The sequence below is a fragment of the Strix aluco genome, chromosome 1 (assembly GCF_031877795.1).
Source record: "Strix aluco isolate bStrAlu1 chromosome 1, bStrAlu1.hap1, whole genome shotgun sequence".
In the NCBI taxonomy this organism is placed as follows: domain Eukaryota; kingdom Metazoa; phylum Chordata; class Aves; order Strigiformes; family Strigidae; genus Strix; species Strix aluco.
The window spans coordinates 126927379-126949860 of NC_133931.1; the positions used below are offsets into that span (position 1 = coordinate 126927379).

Here is a 22482-nt window from a genome sequence, read left to right on the forward strand (position 1 = left end):
TACCCTTAGCAATCCATTTCTAAACACTTTTTGAGAAGCAGTCAAAAATTAGTTTTTCATCGCTTTATTGCGTCCTTTCATACTGATCACAACTTTGTTGTGTACAGAAGAACATGTTTTGATAAGGCAGCTCTACTTTCAGGTTAGGATATGTGAATGAATGAATTGAAAGTCTAAATGTGGAAGGAGGGAAAAAATACCAAAAAAGGGGTGGGGTGGGGTGGGGTGGGGACTGTCTGTGGTGGCGGAAACTTTTAACTCTTCCTAGCAGAGGTGAAGCACATTTAGTGATATGTAGGACGTTACCTTAATTTTCTGTCTTTATTTCTCTTCTTACATAACATCAGAAGTTGCATTTGATTAGCTGAGTGATATATTTGTTTGTTTCTCAAACTGAAGTTACCTCGTTTCAATATTTAAGTGCATTTTTTCCAGTGCTGGTTTGTTTTACATAAGAAGGGTATGAAATATATTAATACATATTTTTCATTTTAGTTTGTATTATAGGGAGTCCAATGCCATCTTGGTCTACCAGAAAAGAATTTCAGTGACTGCCTATGTATAGTTAAGAAAACTAATGTAACTGGTGTAATGTGTGATGGGTTTACTGTATAATACAGCTTTAAGGAGAAAAATATCACAAGTTTTATATTAATTAAAAGAATAAACATACTGTTTTTCACAGAAGCTAATTGCTCTATTCTACTACTGGAATTAGATCCCTGAAATACCAAATTCAAATATGAACATAAAAGGTGATACTGTTTTTATACTATGTGAAAATGTGTAAAGTTTGTGAATATTTAGTATTTTCTCCATACATGTATCAACACATGGGCGTATAAAGATTCCTTAAAATACTACTTACCAGTACAAAACAACAGTGGATTACATGGTATTATTAATATATTTTCTGAATTTTTTCATAGAGCTCATACATTTCACATGTAAAGCCATAAGATATTACTGTTAGAATAATTAATTAGGTTAATAACTGTCCTTTAGAAACATTTTTGTCATTTTTGAGTTAAAAAATAATTTAGTCCATTTTCAAAAATACGTCATCATTCTGGATTGAAGAAAACCAGAGGGTTTTCATCATCCCAAGAGAGAAATACATGGGAATTAAGTGGGAAACTGAACACTTGAAGCTGGTTTCCAACATTAAGTGCATCTTTCACTACTGTGAGAACTGTAATTAGGGAGATCTGAATTTCTGCAGTACATCTTCACTGGCTTTGAACTCTGCTATCAAATCTTCCTGTCATACTTGTTCATTTCCCACCTCCTTATTGTAATTGCCAAATAAAGTTATATATTAATGTTCACCACAGGTTGTATAGCAAACACTTAATGTCTATAGGCTGAAATACTATTAGATATAGAAATAGTATTTAATACAGGTGTTATTTTTTTTTAAGTAGCAAAAAAAGTAGCACAATAATAGAAGTTACCATTTGTCTTGTGTGAATTATATTGTGAAATTTTTGGAAGTCATAAGCCATGGAATTTGTCCACTTCTAGTTTGATTCCTCTCAGGAATAGAGTTTGTCATTTGTATAGCACTGTATTCTGTCCTCAAAAAAAAAACAATGGACACCTGAATGTAGCAGACAGCAGGTAATTTGAGAAGCTGCCCTTTCAGATTAAACTTGTGACTGGAGGGTAACATGTAATTTAGTAATTAGATAAGAATTCCAGTAAACTCAAATTTGCCGACTCCTGGTCTATAATGCCAGTAACGTATTTTTGCTTTCAAAACAAAGACTTAATTCGGTGATGACGAGCGAAACAAGTTAGTAACTGCGAATAAAAAAAAAAAAAAAAAAAGGACTTTATACCTAATCTTTATTGTTTTACAGTAATCTCTTATAATCTGTCCTTCAAAGCAGGGAACATGATGAAGAAGCTCTTATTTTTTTTAATGTGTCAACAAGTGAATTGTTGCTTTCTTGTAATGTTTTGATCTAAAACACCAACATCTGTGTCCATATAACTGTTAAACATGTATTCACTGTAGTTTGAGTTTCTCTTCTTTTTGAAAAACTGCAGTGCTGTGGCTTTTTTTTGTTGGCTGTCTCATTAAACCATCCTTTCCGACTGGAATGGAGCATATATTGTGGTTTTCATAACTTAGTTGAGTACATGTTAAAAACGCTGCTTTCCAGATGGATGGGCTGACAGTGTGCTCACTGTAGATTTCTCTGTTATTAATTCTTGTTCTTTGGTTTCTGTTTGCTTTTCCTCCACAGCCTCACCCCACCCTTGCATCAAGTAGGCTTCCTTTTCTGTCTGGCTAGTATGGGTAAAGGTGAAAAAGGATTTGAATAAGTAGTCCATATGTAGCGTCTCATTCTGTCCTATTGAGAACTCTCTTCTGTTTGCAGTACCAGCAGGGTACTGCAGGTGCTGTAGAGTAAATGCAATCATTTCATCATATCACAGACTCATAGAATGGTTTGGGTTGGAAGGGACCTTAAAGACCATCTATTTCCAAACCCCCTGCCATGGGCAGGGGGCCTTCCACTAGACCAGGTTGCTCAAAGCCCCGTCCAACCTGGCCTTGAACACTTCCAGGGAGGGGGCAGCCACAGCTTCTCTGGGCAACTTGTTCCAGTGTCTCACCACCCTCACAGGAAAGAATTTCTTTCTTTCACTCTTATTCACAAGGCAGAGTGCAGCTAGAGCTAGTTTGCTTCCTTTCAACCACCTTGTTGAAACAAATGTATTGCCATGCATATTTCTTCACCACCACCACCTCTGTCCCTTGATGAACACTTTCAGATAAACTCTCATCTTTTGATGGTCTGAATCACAAGGCCTGTATTTTATTTTCTGACCCGTGATAAGAACTCTGCTACCTTGGGGGTGGCATGCTTCCTCTTGTGTCTTCTTCCCTCTCTTGTTCAAGGAAATTACTGTATTTGGGCTTTTTCTGAATCCCAGATAGACCCAAAGCCCCTCCTTAAGGCTGGGGAGGACACACAGTCATGAATGGAGGACACCTGCCATTCTGAAACAGTAGTGAATGCAGAGCTCTTGTATAGTGACAGCGAAGTCAAGGACCTTTCCTTCAGTTCCTCTGTGTATGGCTATCAAGCAGGAAAATCTTTTACTCCTTCAAGTATTCTGCAGGTATTTTCCAGTTGTTTGACATTTTTTAATGCTTCTGCTCATAGAAGATAATACACCACAGAACAGTCTCATATTCCACCAGCCAGCACAAGAAAAGATTATAAAGCACTCTGTAGAGGATACTTCTATCACTGCCACAGCTATAGTAGCCCTTCCAGACTATTGGTGTGGATGATGTCCCTGAACACAAATGAGAGTTTTGAACTAGTCTTCATTGGCCATCTCTCTGTTCAGAGCCAAACTGGTAGTCTTTCAAACTCCATTTATGTCAAATAACATCAGATGCTTTAGTATGGACTTTACAGGTAAGGGCTCTAGGATTTGATTTGCTTTTTTGCCACAGCATAATTCTCTAACTCTGTCCCTTTCAAGGACCCTTCACAATACTCCGCCTAAACTGACAGCAGGTGCTATGTTGGTGAGTATTTTTAGAAGCAGTAACTGTATACCTCAGCAATCTCAACATCAATTCAGTGGTGCCTAAGAGGAAACAAGATCTACGGCCTTTCCATACCTGTTCAGTTCTTTGTATGATGGTAATAACAGCCTCCCATTTCAGATCTTAAGGACTCTCCCTCTTTCCTTGATTGGATCATTAGCTCCTAGGAAGACCTATAAAAAAGTTATTATTTAATTCCAAGCAATGCCCAGGTTCTATTTAATCTTCTCAATCTCAATGAAAATCAACAACTAAATTTTATATCACTGCAAGACTTCGAACCTATTTTTACTTCTGTGGTGATGATGGCTTTCCTACTTGTGAACTATGTTAAATTTTATTCTTTGGTTCACTTCCTAGCCAGTCTCTGCAAGTAAAAACAGTATCTGACACCTTTAGGACACATAACCTCATTTGTGTATGTGGTGATACGTGTGACACTTCTGCTCCCTGCCTCCAAATAAAGCTGCATTCAGTCTCCCTCAGTTAAGTGGGTTGTTATTTCTCAGGCTGTAAAGAGCATTTCATCAGTTCTGGCTTCAGTAGCAGGATCCCTTCACCTTCTCTGTGTCTCTCTGTCCTCTGGGGTACTGACATTGGGTGTGGTTCTTAAGGATCTGGAGATTTGCTGCAAATATATTAGAGCCACAGGAGGAACTGAAGCTTCACATTCTTATTTTAGAGCATTATCCAATTTGAAACGCATTCTGGTCACGTGTGAAAGACCCGTGCATCCAAATGATAGAGTTACATAGTACATCACTAAGATTGTATGAAGTGTCTTTTCTCTTTCAAAAGATAATCTCCAAAAGAACCTTATTGACATTTAAAATCAAATTTCTTTTTGAACCAAATCCACAGTGAGGTTAAGTGAATTACATTCTTGCCTCTACATATCAGGTGTTGCTTGGATAGTCTCATACTATTAGGATTGATCAGAATTTTATCTTTTTACTTCCCACACTGTTAAAAACTGCCACTTCTTTCTTAGTTGTGTTTCTGATGGTGGGTGTGGTTGAAGAGACAGATGTTGTATTTCACCCAGTTTAACTTGTCCCTTGAGTCAGAGAAAAACAGAACAGGATCCCAGTGGTTTTGACATGGTTGGGGCAGTTTTGTTACGAGGACCTCAGTAAGTTGACCAGCATCCCCACCATTACATCTGGACCAGGAACAGTGATAAAACTGATTCCCCCAGACTCAAAAATCTTTAGAACACTGGATTGTGGATGGCTGTCATTGGATGAGGACTTCTGTTCCTCTCCAGCATAAATGATAGGAAAGTGTAATAGACTATTTTCCACTATCCTAGGTGGAGCAGAATTTTATCTTAGTTTACCTGGAAATCTGTTCCTTCCACATCAACTGCAATTATTTTCGAATACCCTCATCAGCTGAGTAAAGAGATAAGTGGAAGTCAACCCATTGTTCTACTCTTTATTTGACCTATGCTTTTACCAAATGCTTTTTGGGTTTCTGGTCTGGTCTCTTCCTGCCACCTCCCTTCCAAACATCTGTCAGAACTGTCTGTACCTTCACCAAATGCTTTGCCATCTCTGTAGCCCCCAAAACTGATGTGAACCTTAATAAAGCAATGTTCTCTGAAGAAACCTAAGGTTGCTCCCCTGGGTAGGTAGTGAAACAGTACAACTACTTCAAGTCATGTTAATTTAAAACTACATATGGAAGTGCTTCTAAGAGCATGTTGTGTAAGAGCCAACCATCTGAAGCCTGTCTTCCAGCAGCTTGTCTCCTAGACCCTTTCTTAAATGTTTTTTTTACTCTTTCCTTTCCATCTCTGTCTTGCACCTCTCTTTCTCCCTCTCCCACACACACAAATACTTACCACTTGTCTCCTGCAATAGTTCTCCCGACAAGAGCGAGGTGGGCAGTCACAAGTCTAGGCTTGTGCCAGCCGTGTTTGAATGGGAGTTGTCTACCTGTTGCCGAACGCAGCGATTCATGGCAGGGTTCTGCCTTCCCTCTTGGTGGGCACACAAACCTGTACATTTCCTCCCTGCCTGGCTTCCAGTTTCAACAACTAGTTATGAGACTCCATTCCCCCATCAGATAAAACTGAAATTGGGCAATGGATTCAGAAGTCAGCTAGAGAGATGGAAATCCATTTCAGAGATCCCATCAACCTTGTTTTCTTCGGAAACAGTTTTGGAAAAGTTGGTGGCTTAAGCCACTGATGATAGCATTGAAAAATACACGCTTTCCTCTGTAATACAAAACCAGATTAAATAATCTTCATTCTTGCCGACCTGATTAAATAGTTGGTAAATTATCAGTGTTTCTATATTGTCTTTAGGCAAATTTTTAAGAAGAAAGTTAGTGCTACAATATGTAATTCTTCCACATACCACTCAACAGTGGTAGCGTAGAACTGTAAAAGCAGTTCATATGCAAACAGATTTCATTTTCAAGGACAACAGGTCTTTCAGGGTGGGATCTTTGTAAAAATTCATAGCCAGAATTTCAATGTGGCTTAGCCATTACATTCTGCTTTTGATTTGTAGAATGAAAACTTCTGGAATGTTTTCATTAAAACTTATGAAGAGTATTTTTTGCCTCTGAGGGTAAACATAGGATCTTAAAATAACTGGTACTACTGATGAGAATAACTTTTCAAAGTAATATAAAGTGACTTGTTTGTGTATCACAAGAGCCAACAAGTGAAACAGGATTTTTGGGACATGTTGTACTTAGTATTGGAAATAGTTATTGTAATTAGCTGTTGATGGGATTCCCTTTCAATGCATGGGAAACATCAAAATGCAATTCTTAAGGCTGTGGTGGGGGATATATTTTGGCACATAGGATGAAATATCAGCTTGGGCAGCTGAAATAAGTTTTTGTTAGATGTTTGTCACATTTTCAGCTTTGCTGCCTGAAGGAGGTATGTTACTTTTTTTTCCCCTAGATACAAATACATGGACTAGTTGAACTTTTCAAGTTTTCTGGATACTGGAAATGAATGATATGCTAAGTTAGAGGATGCATGGGATTTGTATATACAGGATTAAAATCTTGCATTTTTAACTGTTTATAGGACAATAGTCTCAGTGAAAAGTTAGAATTAATTTGAAGGTAAGAGGGATGGGTTTTTAGGTCATCTCTCCAAGGCAGGTAACTTTTCTGCTTCCTCCTGAAATTATGTGCTTAAAGCATCAGTAAATCACATTTAATGAATAAAAAGCATTAATGTGTAATAATTGGAAGGCTTTACCATATTTTAAAATTCAGTTGAAAGACATGGACAATTTTCAGTATTGAGTAATGCATTCAGTGACTTACTCTCTAAGTTCCTCCCATGTGCACATGCACTGAAATAACTGAGGACCTGGAAAATGAAAATGGCAACAGAAATACACACTATTTGCAATTGGACTATCAAAAAAAATATTTGTTGCTAGATGCAGGAGACTTATTTTAAAAAATCTGATTTGTGTCACATGAAACTGTGGAAAGTACTACATTAACAAGATAATTTTGGGGGAGGGTGGACAATGCCAATGATAGTCTTTGTTCTTGGATTGCATTGAGATTTTATGGAAAGAATTGCATACTCATAAACCAAAGTAGAACTATGTAGTTTGCATTTGAAATAATATGTCTGTGCAGTTGGAAGTTACTTTGGTTATATCCTTCCATACCATGGAAATTTTAAGAGCTCTCCCATGTTACACTGGCTTTATGAACTGCTAATTCATTAAAAAGAACCTACCATAAAAATAGCCTCTCTTTGGAGTTAAATCCTGAATATTGAAATCACTGATCATTTTGTTGTTAATAAGATCTATATGCTATGGCATCATTGATTTTAAACTGAGAACTATTTGCAATAGTTTACTGTAATTCAGTGATAGTGAAATCTACTCCTGCTTAGTATGTTTTGTAATACTGACCCCCCAAAACGTAACTTTTCTAATTCTGAACTACTGCAAATTATTTAAGAGTTGGTCACATATTATAAAATTTTACAGGATATGTATGTACCCTATATAATCACATAAGTGTTCCCCATCATAACAGAGTATATACTCAACAACTGTACAACTTCATACATCGTTTGGCATTATGAAACTAATTGTGTTGAGCTGTAGATGTTATCAAAGAAGTATGGCCTCTTTATCTGCAAAGTACTTGAAAAAAAGTTTAGAACATATGTAAACATGAAGATATACTGTTAAAGTATTGATTTTCTTTAAGTGTTCTTCATTTATAAAATCATTGGAATATTTTTCATTAAATAGTGGTTTTGTTCCAAATTAGTCATATTTGTGGATCTTTAAAATTACATGATTATGATTCTGAATTAATATAAAAATCTAGAATTTCTATTTCCAGTTATATTAAGCAGGCAATTTACAACTTGATCTCACTGGGAGAAACTAGAAGGACAAAGGGACTTCTCCTGAATTAGTTTCTTCTGTACGCTTTCCCACTTGAAGCTCTCAAGTACAGGATGTTTGGAGAAGTCACATAGTACAGGAGTTTGTCTGACCTAAAGGGGGGCTCTGCAGCCCAGTCACAGTGAATGGTGACACTTGTGCTGCAAGAGATGCAGTAGGCTGGAGCCAGAAGTAATTTAGTCCTGATAAGTTTATCACATGTCAGGAGTTAGGATAATTCTAGCAGACATGATTTACCAGATCCATCTACATCAGTTATTTAGCATGTTGGAGAGCTTCTTTTTGGTGCAAATCTTCCTTGCATCTAGACTTGGAATGCTGTTGCATGCAATTAAGTGTCCTACGGATGTGCTGAAAACTGTTTCTCTCCTGGTGGAGCCAACACTTGAAGTTGCACACTAGAAGGACTTTCAGAGTGCCTCACCTGCAGTGTGGACACATGGGCTTCCAGCAGCTGGCTCTGCTTCTGCATAGCATGCTTCTAGGACTGTTGTTTGGCACAAACTTCATTGCCAGTAAAGATGTGATGTGGATACCCCTTAATACATCACAGCAGACTGAAGCCTGATCCTTCCCTCCATGCACTGCATCACTTCATAGTGTAGATGTTTGCATTGTGCTCAAGTGGCAATTAAGTATCTCTTAGGAGTGAAAGTATAAAATGGGCTGGCGATCTAGAGCCTTGGAAGACAGGGCAGATGTCTCCTAATTTTTTGTCTAGTATAATCCTGTATAATACCAAATTTTTGTCTCTCCTGTACATGGAAATGAGGAGGGCTCTGTAGCCTTATGCCGGTAATAGCTGCATCATTCATCTGTTCAAAGTATAACTGTTGTTTTTAAGTGTATGTCGTGTTCCGTGTTATCCCTGTTAGTGTGTTCTAGGCAGCTGGCTTTCATTCAGGAAAGTTTTTAAGTGTATCCTGGATGCCATCAGGTGTATACTTAAAACTCTTGGCTGATTTGGAGTGAGCTATTAGGAGAAACTGGATAAGAGTGGAATTCTGGTCAGATGTATTATTTGCTTCTATTCCTTCCCTTAATCTGTTAAAAGAATAGTAGGTCATTATGCATCTTTTAATTCTACATTTTCTGACTTTTTTCTGTGCCTTCCTTCAAATGAAGTGCTACAGACCTGTACAGTTTAGACTGAAGTTCACTGTTAGCACATACAGCTATAATGAGAGAATGCTGTGATTTTCTCTTTTAAGAAAATCTAAATCATCTTCAGAAAGCAAAGTTGAGCTCAACTGGAAATGAAAAGATTAGGTATACTTTATAAAACTGTTTAAGGTAACTTTTTTATTTGTAACAAATCAATTTACTTAATACAATATGAACAAAAGCAGGTTTTCCAGGGTTTAATGTTGTTCAGAGTAATGTCAATGCTGGTATTTCTGGGGTTTTGTGTTTACTGTTCATAGTATAGAAGGTAACATTACATTTTCACTTTGACAGGAAGAAAAACTATAGGGAGGGTATTGTCAAATGCAGTCTTTCCCGCTGAGAAAGTTTTTCATTTTTCTTTCTACGTAAAAAACAACATAGGTGATCGTAAATTTGCAACTGGAGATTTTAAGTACTGTTATCAAGCAGGTTTTGGAGCTCTATTTTGGAGTTCCATGTTCTATTTGAACATTAAGTCTTTGTATCTTTTTAAACTAAAGTGTGCTTGAATAGGTGCATTTCTTAGCCTTTATGCCACCTTCCATTTCTCATGAATAACTTAGCAATTTCACTTTTTTTAATAACACTTTTTTTGGCATAAAACCAGAGGGCTGTGCTTTTTGCTGGTTTTATAATAGGAGATAGACATGTGCCTCCTCATAGCTTTTGGAAAGCATGATTGTATTTGATTTGAAAAAAGTCACAGATAAATAAAAGCATTGCAGTAGTTACTATTGAAATCATACTTTTTCATGCAGCTAATAAATTTGTGTTCTGCCAGTCTGAAATGGACTTCAAAACATTCTCTCATAGTTTTCTATCTAAAGAATTTTTATGTTTCAGTGGATGCATAGTACACTAAATTTCACTGGTACATGTGTGTGTGTTTTCAGGTATAAAGAACAACACTATAAATCTAAATCTCCACATAATACATGTAGTCTCCAATTAGCTTTTGTCCCATAACTGAATCTGCATGAAGAGACTTACATGAAATTTGTATAGAAGTTTGTGGAATAATCTTTAACATTTCTTGATCATTTAATGTCACTATCAGCAATATTGCTAAATTACTTTAATTTTTCTTCTTTTATATTTAAATTTTCATTAATTTAAGGTCCAGCCCTGTGTAGTACGGCTAAATTTTTCCCTGGTAATCTGTATCTGAATTAAGAATATTCTGAAAGTTTTCTTCTTTTTTTTTTTTTTTTTTCCCTCCCTAAGGATATGGCCCTTGTTGCTCCTGAAGCGCCTTCAGAGCAAGCTAGAAGGGTTTTCCAGACATATGACCCTGAGGGTAAGGGCTGTAATTCTTGCTGAAATAAGACTTTTTTAACTGAAATGTACTCATTCAGTAGAGACAAATTCCAAATAGTAATGACTACTACATTGTTTAGGGTATCTCTTCAAAAATAGGACTGTTATTTTCTAAAATTTGTTCCAAATACTACACCTTCAAATCCATTTCAAATTCCATGCCAGGGTAATATGCTGTTTATACCTGAGCTGATTAAGAGAGTAAAGAAATACTTAGTACTTAAGACAAATTTTCAATACAGTAGTCAATCTGCAAAGTAACATGAAGAAGCTTTCTGACAATTCTGTAGTAAGGGAACTTGAGTACAACATTGTGCAATAGGAAGTAGAGTTCTTAGAGCATAAGCTTTTTAACCTTGTCATGTTCTTTGTAATTAACATAAAGCTTAAGTATAATTTGATTTATATTACATTTTCATAAAATAACTGATCCGCTATGATTGCATTCTTCATGAAGTTTTGTTCTTGAATGTATGTGGCATACACAGAAAATTTCTTACGTTTTGGAAAACAGAGGATGTCTAACATTCAGGTACTATTTTAACTAATCAAAAGGGGAAAAGATGTACAGTTATTATCTCAAGGTATCTAGTGGAGATGGATATTGCTATAAAGAGATTGAATTCTTAGCAAGTGTTAAGCTTCTAAGTGTATGATAACACAGTTTCTGTATTGCACTCCTCATTTTTTTTAAAGTGGGAGGGAAGTGTTTGAAAACTATGTTCCTTCTAGAACCCCACCATTTGTTTGCAAGCTTTAGAGATAAAGATATGCAGTATTTGTATTTTTGAGTAAAATTTGTACTCCTGGAAAGCATTTTGTTTCTTTTCCTAATGAGAATTTTTGCTACTTCTTCAGATAATGGTTTTATACCTGACACTCTGCTAGAAGATGTAATGAAGGCTCTGGACCTTGTTTCAGATCCTGAATAGTAAGTATAATAAAGTTCAAATACTACAGGAGTATCAATTAACCACATACTAATTATAATTTAGGGGGGGGGTTTCTGGATTTTTTTCTAGCTTGCACTCTGGGCACAGAATGTTATTTTGAAGTATTTAAGTCAGTTTTCAATTAAATGTGAGGAATTCAATTCAAAATGTCTTTAACTTTGGTAGTGATAACTAGAAGCCAAAAAACCCTCAGACCTACTGCATTACTATATATTGAGGAGATAGTCATGAATATATTTCTGTATGTTAATGAGGGTGAAACTGTGTGACAAAAGAGTCAAACAGTCAAGGTATTCCGAGGCAGATTAGCATTGGATTACCACTGGATCTGTCTATTGCGTTTGAAGCTGAAACTGCTTCAGTTTCCACCAACACTCAGTACCTTGTAGTGTTTATAATTGTAGTTTGTTTCCAGAAATTATACCTTGATTCCTAGGATTAGAGTTAAAACTATCAGATGAAAAAGGTAATTTATTTTAGATCTTATGTGGACAGGCAGGACTAATATTCAGCGATAGCAGTTAACCTTCGGTGTCAAAGCGTACCATGTTTTGCCACTAAATGCTTAACCCAGAAAGGAGAGCTACGTGCTTGAACATTTTTACATCTCCAAAAGATGGCTTGCTCTTCTGTAAACGTATGGTCTAGTTTATTGGGGTCTAAATCAGTTGTTCCTGTAGCATGGCTGTGGAGACTGCAAGTTTACTTACTACAGCCATCTGAAATTTGATTGATGCCATTTTCTATCCTTTCAAATGTTACAAAGTACAACAAAGTTTACTGAGCTGTTTTCTGTGGAGAATAGCAATGAAAATTGACATCAAAAGACACCCAGGAAACTAAAACCAAAGAAAATACAAGTCAGAAACACTAGCCTTCATATTATGTCAATGAGTGGTGAAATCTGCAAAAGATTTTGTTAAAGGGAGGGAAAGGAAAAAGCTTTAGTTTCATAGGTCTGAGAAGCTTTCTTTTCACCTTTTTGTTCTGCCTCAATAAATCTGTGAAAATCCTCTTTCTGTATTCAGCAGTTTTTCCATTTGGCCTTCAGGGCGTTTGTGGCATAGCCCTAGCCTATTTTATTGTGCATAGCACATTGAATATAAATTGATGTAGGAAGAGCCAGTTGGAAGGCCTGCTGTATTGAAAAGCCATGATCAAACCATGAAATATTAAGTCTTGAATCATCTTCTCTTAAATAAAAATGTAGTCTTACTGTCTTGAGAACCTACTCTTAGTTCTAGATGTCCTGTCTATTTAATGTGGAACACAAGTATAAATAACACATTTCAAATTTCATACAGGCTTTTCTGGTTGTTTTTTGTTTGTTTGTTTGTTTTTAAGTAAAATTAAATTCATTGCTTCCAAACATACTATTCACATTTTTTAGTTCAAGAACTAAATGGAAATTTGTTGTGATCATCCAGTCCTCGGCTTTAAGCTTCTCAGAATCTCAAGATTAATAATGGTCAGACCTGCTTGGAGTTTAAGAATTATAAAGGGGAAAACTTTGTAGAGCAGACATGACTTAACAAGGTGGATTAGCCATTCCAGTACTGAATGCCATTGCATGTGATTTTATTAAAATTTTCTAGTCTTTCAGTAAATACATTTGAGAACCCAGGTCTCTTGTTTGTTTTGTTCTTTTGTTTCTAAAAACTCTTTAGGGCACCGATTTGAGTACATCTGTCAATCTAGGTTTAGCTTGTTTAAAACATTTTATCCTGTCTGTCTGTTTGACCAGTGCTGGAGGCTTTTCTCCCTACACACTTCTCAGCCATAACAGTACAAATGCTGTCAGTATCATCACCCCAACAGTTGTAACCCCTTCAGTTAAGAAGCTAAACTTTGCACTGAAATGATTGAAGTGTGTAGACATACTTGTTTTGGTAGCTCTGTTGTAGTATCAGTAATATTGAACAGCCTTAGCTATTTGCTGAATGAAAAAGCCTCAGCTGGAATTCACACCAATCAAATTTTATTAAATCTCCCCTCCTGCTTAATTGATTTAATTTTGTACACTGTCCATACTTAAAAACTTAGTATGGCTCTGCATTTTTAAACAGTTCTTATATTTCAATAGTGAGTACATAGCTTGCTTTAATTTTATTACATAATTTTAAGTGCATTTTCAAAATTGTCTTTACTTAAATCTGCCTTGGTTCTGTTTACCAACACAATGTTTTTACAACTCTGTTACAGCACTTCAAGAACTTGAGCAGGTTTCAGACAACTACTGAAATATCTTAAATTTTGTACTTTGGGAGCATTAAGAATGAGCAATAGAAGGATTAAAGTCCAGTATCTTGCAAATCCTCAGTTGTAGTTTCACTTGAGTAGTGAAATTTAATTTTTTTTAAGATCTTAAATTAACATAGTTTATAGGATATCACATTGATTTTTAGGAATTTTAAAATTCATCTTCCAAGGACCTTAACAGAGCCACTCTCTTAAGAATTGCGTAATATGTTCTCTGTGTATTGAGGCAGAAAGAAAAGGAAGCCAAATAGTTTACTACTAGTGCTATGTTAGGACCAAGAAAGGAAGCTACTTAATAATAAAGACAAAAGGATAAAATGCTTATATACAACAATAATAAAAAAGACTTTAGAAAGACACCTTCTGCCTGCAGCCCCCAATAAAAGACACCTAAGTAGTTAAAGGCCTAGGTGGTGAGCGGCAGCTATGAGAAGCTAAGACTGTGTCTTCTGAAAGGGAAATGGAGTGCCTACATGAAAAAAATAGGGAAGAATCTATATTTATGGAACATTAAGTGTAAATACAAAATAAAGCAGAGGTAAAATCCTCTGAAGACTAATCTGCGAGGTTCTAAAATAAAAGCTAATAGTATTTTTTTTTAAGCCCATCAGAACCAGGCGACTTGCAAGTTCTGATAGGTGATCCCCGATATTAAAAAGTATTCAAGTCGGTAAGAAAATTGTAGTGAATTCTTCTTCATATTCACTGGGGAAGACGCTAGGGAGTAGTTCTCATCTTCACTGGGGAAGATTACAAAGAAGCTTCCACACTTAAGCCTTTTTATGGGTGGTCAGTGTAACTAAGAGTCTGAAGGGTCAAGACAAGTAAAAACCCCCAAATTGTAAAGAAACATCAGAATGAAATTGCTGAACAATTTTAGGTTACATACCACTGTAAACTGTCCTGATACCAGACAGTACCAGAATGAGAAGGTGACAAATGGACAGCAGTACTTAGAAAAGGATTTGAAGGCCAGTCTGGGGAAAATTCACATGTAAATGTTTCATGTGTAAACGTGGGATAAGAAGGAAGGTTTTCTTGTAGGTAGGTAAGTGATCAAAGGATAAAAATAGCATTTTTTCTTAATGGAGGGAGATCATTAGAGGAATTTTACAAGAATTTGTATTAGGTCTGTGAAGTTTGTCATGGTGCCAGTGAGGATTTGAAGGTAGGGATTAATATGATAGTTTGCTGCTGATACAAAAGTAGTCAAGATATGTGGAAGAGCAGCAGAAGTCACTGGAAGATAGGGTAACAGAGAAGTCTCAATACAGTAAATGTAATTTGATTGCACAGGGAATAAAACAATCCTGATTTTTTCATACACATTGTTGGGCTGTCAACTAGATATTACCATTCAGGAAACAGATCTTAGATTTAAACTGACACTCACTGATAGACACGCATATGGAGTGGGTTTTCTAGCAATTATGCCATTGTATAAATGCATGATGTTTCACTCCATCTTAAAGAACATTGTAGAAAGGTATCAGGAGGGCAGCAAGGCTAATCAAAGGTACAGAATGGCATTACTACAAGGAGGAGGTAGGTTAGGACTGTTCGACCTGGAAGAGACACCATTGGCATGTAAGAGAGGTTTCAAAAATCGGGAGTTTCATAATAAATAGGGAATGATTGTTAATTGCTTTTCACAATACAAAAATGAGGTGTCATCAAACGGAATTACCAGGTGACATGTTCAAAACAGGAGGAGATATTTATTCCCAGAATCCGTAGTTTAATTTTAATTTTATGAGTGGAGTTTATTAAATGCCACAAGTGTAAATGGGTTCAAAGCCAATTAGGCACATGCATGGAAAGAAAAAATATATATCTTTGTGTTTTAGATACTGCCTCTCACTGAAGATGTCTTTGAGCAGCAGACTGCTGGAAATGGGGAGGGTAAACTAAGGATATCACTGTATGTTTGCCCTATTGTACTCTGTCGTAAGCATCCACTACTGACCAATGTCAGAAACAGGATACTGGGCAAGACGCTCTGTTGGTTTGACTCATTGAGGACATTCTTGTGTACGGTACAACTTGTAACTTAGGCAAAAGGATAGGTAGATGCAAATAAATGTTTAAGCAATCTGATGCCTGTAGAAATATATTGCTTAAATAGAAACATAAAGTTATAATTAACATTCATTTGTAGTGACCTGAAATGATACCATATTAATGCAGTAAGGTTTTCAGATTAGTATTGTTAATATTTTCATTATTTATTGGTTTTGGCTTCTTTGATATCAAGGACATGATGTAAATTAAGAACTATATCTGTGCAACTTAATTTTATTTCTGTGTACTTAGAAAATCTTGGAGGCTTTTCAAATCTCCATTTAAAACCAGGTTGTTTGGCAGTTACGGAGCTGTATTTAAAAGGTGACTGTTTTATGTATCTAACTTCAAGAATGCTCACAAGACAGCAAAATGCCTTTTGGGCTGTAAACCTGGTTTTAGATTATATGGGTCTCAAATTATTTTACCAAATATGGTGGTGCTTCAGAATTATCACTTATTTAATTTAAAATAACAGATTAGTTTTATTTAAAAATAACCATGTTTTGGCAACTCGCATGCCATTCTGGTGCAGCTGTCACTTACGATTAAAAATAGAATAGTACTGCTATACTTGGCAGCCAGTACTGTCGTAGCACAGCATAACTTAAGTCATGCAAGAATAAAAATGTCTTACTCATACTTTATTATTCAATGTTTTTGTCATAGTGTAAACCTCATGAAGACCAAATTAGACCCAGAAGGACTGGGCATCATATTACTGGGTCCCTTTCTGCAAGAATTTTTCCCTGAGCAGGTAATCAATGTAGCTTTACTGCTGCAGAGCACTGTCTATTCTGCTTGTCTTTGAGATTCATTAAACACTCCATCAATATCACAGAGCTATTTTTAAAAATAAGTGTTGCATTCATTTGACACAGCTGACCAGCAAATAACTTCTTGCATTACACAACAAACTGTAGACTTCAGTTTTGTATAAGGTGACCATGATTTTCTTAGCTTTACTCTGGAAGGAAACTCCGTTTTAGTGACAAGTTCTAAAATTAACTTCAGGAAATATATCATCATTTTGCATACAAAACTGAACTGGTTCCCTACTCAGAAAATTAGTCTGAGTTTGTTTTTTCTGAGAATAAATGACCATACTGTTTTTATCAATATTATAAATGTCTGCTGTAATTGCTAGCAAATGGGGAAAGGTTACAAACATACTTAAAACAATTTTTATGTACATCTCTAATAATGTACAATTTTTGACAGTTTAACAAAAAGTCATGCTAGCGTTATGTTTAGCATATGTGGAAATCAGTATCTGCCAGGGTAATGGAAAATTATTTTCAAACTCTAAATCTTTTCTATATATTCATTAAGATAGCACCACCACTGAGAAGCTTGTGTTGACCTAGCACTGTTGTCCTGTTCTCCCTTTCTCCTGGATCACATTTTCCTGCCCTCATGCTGCCTCCCTCCTGCCACCAGGAACTCCTTGTACAGATATGTGGTAAACCAGAACAAGGAACTGGTCTGGATGAGAGCTGTCTTTGCAGGTTTATGGAAGCTTGTTCCATGGCCATGCAAATACTTGTATTGGCAGAAGAGAGAGGGTTTCCCCAGGGACAGACAGATAGGCTGCTGGAGGCAAGACTTCTTTGGAGGCTTTTGTAGCTTAACATGTCATCAAAACTATATGGCTTAATTTTTACAACCAAGGAAATGTGAGACTAATATTTTTAAAATGCCTTCAGCAAGACTCTTTTTGTTAAGGGTAGTGCAGCACTTTTTGGGTGTAGTATTCTGTACTATGAAACAATCTGGTCATTCAGAAGACACTAGAACTGCACTGCCAAAGATGGAGGGACTGAATACATCATTAAGAGATGATTCATCATCTAAAGAAAAAAGGAGTTAATGTTCATTTTCTCCAGATTTACAGATTTATATCTGCATTGTGTATTTGCCAACTGTTTCTTCTTCCTTTCCTTTGTATATCCAGAAGTGGAAATATCTTTACAATTGAATATAATTTAATTTATTTCTAACAATTATATTACACTGGAAAATCTGGAAGACTCCACTGCTTAGTTATAGGCACTGGATGCTTAGAATGAAGTTCAGAAAGCCAAAGTACATCCTCCATAATAGGCTGTGCCTAAACTGTCCAGTACAGTGCAGGCCATAGGTAGCTGGAGGAGAAAACAGCCATCATATGGGGCTGCTGCCTCTGTTGCCCATTGCTGAAGGACATCACTGACTGAAGAAGGGCAGCTGGAGAGGGGAGCGTATAAGAATCATGGGCAGATCCCTGCCTTAGTCACCTAGAGAGTTGGTGGGGGAACTCTTTACCTGTTGTAACGTTCCCAAGTTAATGCCTGTCCACCAAGTACTAATCCCCTGCTGCACGTGATTCCCCCCCATTCAGTTTTACCTATGCTGTTGAACTTCTGCTGGCTCCAGTACAAAACATGGGGAGTATTACTGCCTTAAGGGTACAGTCTGAACAATCAGCATATTTTGGACTGGGACCTGCCAGTATCAGTTACCGAATGAATGCTGAGGGCACGGATATGTTGTCCAATCTCTCTGTGCTCTGTGGATCAGATTGACACCTCGTACAGAATTTCTTTCTGAAAATGAAATTCTGCAGAAATTACATTCCCCTTTATATAATATTTGAACATGTAGCTAGTGCTCAGGAGATCCAGATGAGAGTCCTTCTTTGTTGAGAATATTCAAAATCCCATTCTTAATCTCCTAGAAAGTACTAAGCTCCACCTCAAAAGCAGGAAGGTATCTCAGCTTTCCCTTTCAGAGCTGTTGGCTTAGAATAAAAATACTCAAAAATCATTCAGCCTGAGAGAGCAAGCCTGACTCTTTAGTGCTTAGGGTAGTCACCTGGAGAGGGGGATTCCTGAATTCACTGGTAGCCCTTTTTTTGGGAAACAATTACTGCACAGAATTCTTAACATCCATGAGACAGGAACTGGAAAGCAGCACTTCTTTTCCTTCAGAGTGAACATACCTTCCTCAGGGAAAGAATGTGTTCTCTTTAATTGCCAGCAAAGCTTGATTTTATTTATCTCTGTGAAGCAACTTCTGCAAGTAGAGTTACCGCTTACCTTCCTTTTCACCACCCTCCCTCCACTGAATAGCCTGTGTTGCTGTTGGAGACCCATACAGAGATAAGCTTTTTGAATTATTTAAGAGGAGAAAAATGAATGAGGGCTTTTCATCATCTGATGGATGTACTGTAACCTGAGCAGATTTCCTCTCATTCCAGCCTTTACCTCCACATACTTAAAAAAGGGATAAGCTTTTGTTTGGAGCCTGGTCCAGCAGGCATAAAAGAGATGATATTACACCTGATTTGTGTTTCCTGATTCAGTGAAATGCAAAGCTTTTTAGTCCTTTTAGGACTAAAGCACTTAAACACCTGGAATGGTAAAGGTTGACAACTGCAGTACATCTCTTGTAGGCCTCAGCTGAACAGGTGCCTTCACAATTGGTTTACAGTTAGGCAGGTGTGGGCATAAATTACTTTTTAGCTCTCAAATGGAGGGTTGAAGATTGGATCTGGTCCTTAGTAAATATTTAACTTCATACCATCCAAACAGTCGCAAATACACGTGAATGTGGCTACTACATAAGGTGTCTGACTTTAAAAATTAGGACACTTTTCTACATGGTCAGTGCTGAAAGTTGTAGTTCAAAGTGTCCAGATGAACACAGAAAATCATGACTTGCTCTTGAGGGCATTACCCTTTAATTTACTGACATCTTTTTTTTATTTCTGATGAGAAAGGTAAAATGAACAAAGTCTTCAAGATCATGTCACCTAAAAGAAATTGTACTTTTTTGCAATTTCCTTGAGTCTTCCTGTTTAAATGCATCTGTCGAGTTGTAAAGAGATGAGACTGTCAAGGCATGATGTATATGTCACATGAAATTAACTGTCTTCTCTTTACTAGGACTCTAGGGTTTCAGAGTCATTCACTGTTTACCATTACAACGGACTGAAGCAATCTAACTATAATGAAAAGGTAAGATTTAAGAAACATAAATCTAGCCTTAATAACAATTGGTATGCAAAACTGACTGTAGTTAAAGGCAAAATACCTCCACTTGAAACAGACTTTTTACAAAACTATTATTTCGATAATTTTCTTCCAAAATAATATATTTCGAATTGTAAACTGCTTTGTGCTCCTGATCATATTTTAGCTAGTATAGTGGATCAGTTGGCTAGACCACGTCTCTTAAGCTATGTGTTTTGAGTAGAGCACTTCTCATGCTTATCTGTGAGAAGTGGGATCTGAACTGTAAAGGACAATGGAGATGTAACACAGACAAACTGCACCTTCTGTAAGTAACCCTACATCTAAATTGAGATGTTTGGATTTTTTAAAAAATATTTTAGTAGTCCAGACTTGCATCAAAAGTCAGTATTTTTTTGGAACCACTTAGTGGGGAACAAAAATGACCTGTTTCATTTTCAGCTTTCTTGGAAGGAGGGGTATACATGACACACCATGACTGCTTCTAAGTTGCTTCTTGAATTAGCATTTAGGGTAGAAGAGCATAGGCATTAATAGACATAAGGAACAAAAATTACTTCAAGTAAGAAGACTTTTTGAGAAAATGTATATATATACTCAGACTTCAGAATAGCTTGGAGTTAAGTCCTTAAAATTACCCCTGTGAAATCTCCAACAGTTTCATACTCCAAAATGTAGGCAAAAGCATTCAAAGGTGAATTTTTCTTTACTATTGAACATATATACATAATTAAGAAAATGTAAACAAATTCTTGTTTTCAGAGGATTCTACCTATAACATTTTAAATATATGAATAGAGCTGACTTGCAACAGAAGTTGCATTTTATGGAAAATTAATTCCATAAAGTTAAGTCTAAGGAACACTGTCTTATAAAGTAACAATATCAAACTTTGCAGCTGCTACAGTAGTAGATCTATTGTCACAGAATTTTTGCGTTGCATTTCTGAGATTTTTTTTTTCCTCATTTTTGGTCTTTACTGTCTATTGAAGTAAACAGTGGAATGAATATGGCCTGGTCAGGGTTTTCAGGCACTTTAGTCTAAGACAGTAGGTTTTTTTTATTTCATACCTCATTTCATTATTTGATTTTTGTAGTAAGGAAGAAGAAGTATCATAACAAATCCATTTCCTAAGCCAGTGAAAATAATTGTCTCATCTTAGAGTTTTTAAACAAACGTAGGCTGACGTAATCGGTTTTATTTTGACAGGTCATGTACGTAGAAGGCACAGCAGTTGTTATGGGTTTTGAAGAACCAATGCTACAGACCGATGACACTCCTGTAAAACGCTGCTTACAAACCAAATGGCCATATATAGAATTACTCTGGACCACAGATCGATCTCCTTCTTTAAACTGATGTGTTGCACATAAACAACATACTACTATTGAATCCTTGAATGGGGATACAAGAATTGGTATTTGCTTGGAAAGTGGTATACTTTGACTGTGTGAAGTTATACACTGGTATCATTGATGAATTGTAAATAATTATTACAAACACTTTTTCAGTGTTAATTGGAATATTTAATTTTTTAATCAGATTGATTTCTATTATAATAGTTTGTCTTTTTTTGGCCACTGTAGTACTGTTAATGTGAGTTATCCTGAAAAAAAAGCCTACTTATCAAGTCTTAACATTATTTTGCCATGTCATGAAGATTTGAAAAATGTCTGATGTTGCAGAATCTGCATATTAGATGTCAGATCTTTAAAACATAAAACATATTCAGCTTCCTCTGAATCATATAGGCATGTTTTATTATTTAAATTATATTGGCTTACATTACAGTACCATAATGTGTGGACTAGACTGGCCTTTGCACTGGATATGTTTTAATGAGTTTAAATTTTCTGCAGTTTTTCCTAAAATCTGATTTTACCTAAAGAGCTTGCACAATGTGACATAAATATGATACATTTTTAGGAATATTAATAAGTATAATTCATAAATACACTTTCTTGGCAGTTGTATATTACTGTGGCTTAGTTATCGGGCATGTTAAAAGTGAACAGAAAATCTGAGGAAAAATAGATGTATTACTATTTATTTGAATTTGTATAAAAGAAATGTAAAAACAGCGGAAATAATTTCCTGTTCTATAATCTTTAAACTATTCAAACTTATGATATTGCCAAATACCTCTTCTCAATTTGTCCAAACAGCAGTGTAAGCCAGCGTTATTGTATGTGTTAACTGCATGAGAACATCTGTTATTACATTATTATATTCCTTTATTTATTATCAACTTGTTAGCCCTAAAATAAAATCTTTTCCTTGAATCGCTTTGTATTGTTTTCAGTTTGGTTTTAATAGAACTTGGTTACTGCCTCTCTAAGATGATGAAAAGGGACCGTGGGTTTAGAAATGTCATGTTTCGAGTTGAACGCATCTCAGGAAAAAGGAACAAACAAAACAAAACAACAAAAGATAATGTATTACATCTTAACTGTGATTGCAGACCCTATGCTATTGCCAGCAGGGGTGAATATAGCATTCAGAATTACTTATTTTTAAAAATTTATTTCATGTGTAAATAACCATGATTCTAGAATGATCATCATGCAGGAAAATAAACTGATTTGGTCAAAAATTAGGTATAAGTGTGGGAGAGAAACCCTTGTTGGAGAATTTGCACTGTAAGGCATGTAGTAGTGGTAGAATGGGAACGTCCTTTGCGTGACACTTATAGTTAAGTCCTCTGTAAGACTGTACAATG

The 22482-nt window shown here is 36.1% G+C and overlaps 1 protein-coding gene across 5 annotated transcripts in view; it reads left to right on the top strand.

The window, feature by feature from the left end:
* Positions 1-22045, top strand: part of MINDY3 (MINDY lysine 48 deubiquitinase 3) — a 60471-nt gene extending 38426 nt beyond the window's left edge. For all 5 annotated transcript variants that reach the window (XM_074834833.1, XM_074834842.1, XM_074834871.1 and 2 more), the window contains 5 exons: positions 10384-10456; positions 11335-11407; positions 16419-16506; positions 19676-19747; positions 20973-22045. In XM_074834833.1, the coding sequence (XP_074690934.1) occupies positions 10384-10456; positions 11335-11407; positions 16419-16506; positions 19676-19747; positions 20973-21122 (456 nt within the window). In that variant the 3' untranslated portion in view covers positions 21123-22045. The remainder of the gene's footprint in view (positions 1-10383; positions 10457-11334; positions 11408-16418; positions 16507-19675; positions 19748-20972) is intronic.
* The last annotated feature ends 437 nt before the right edge of the window (positions 22046-22482 follow it).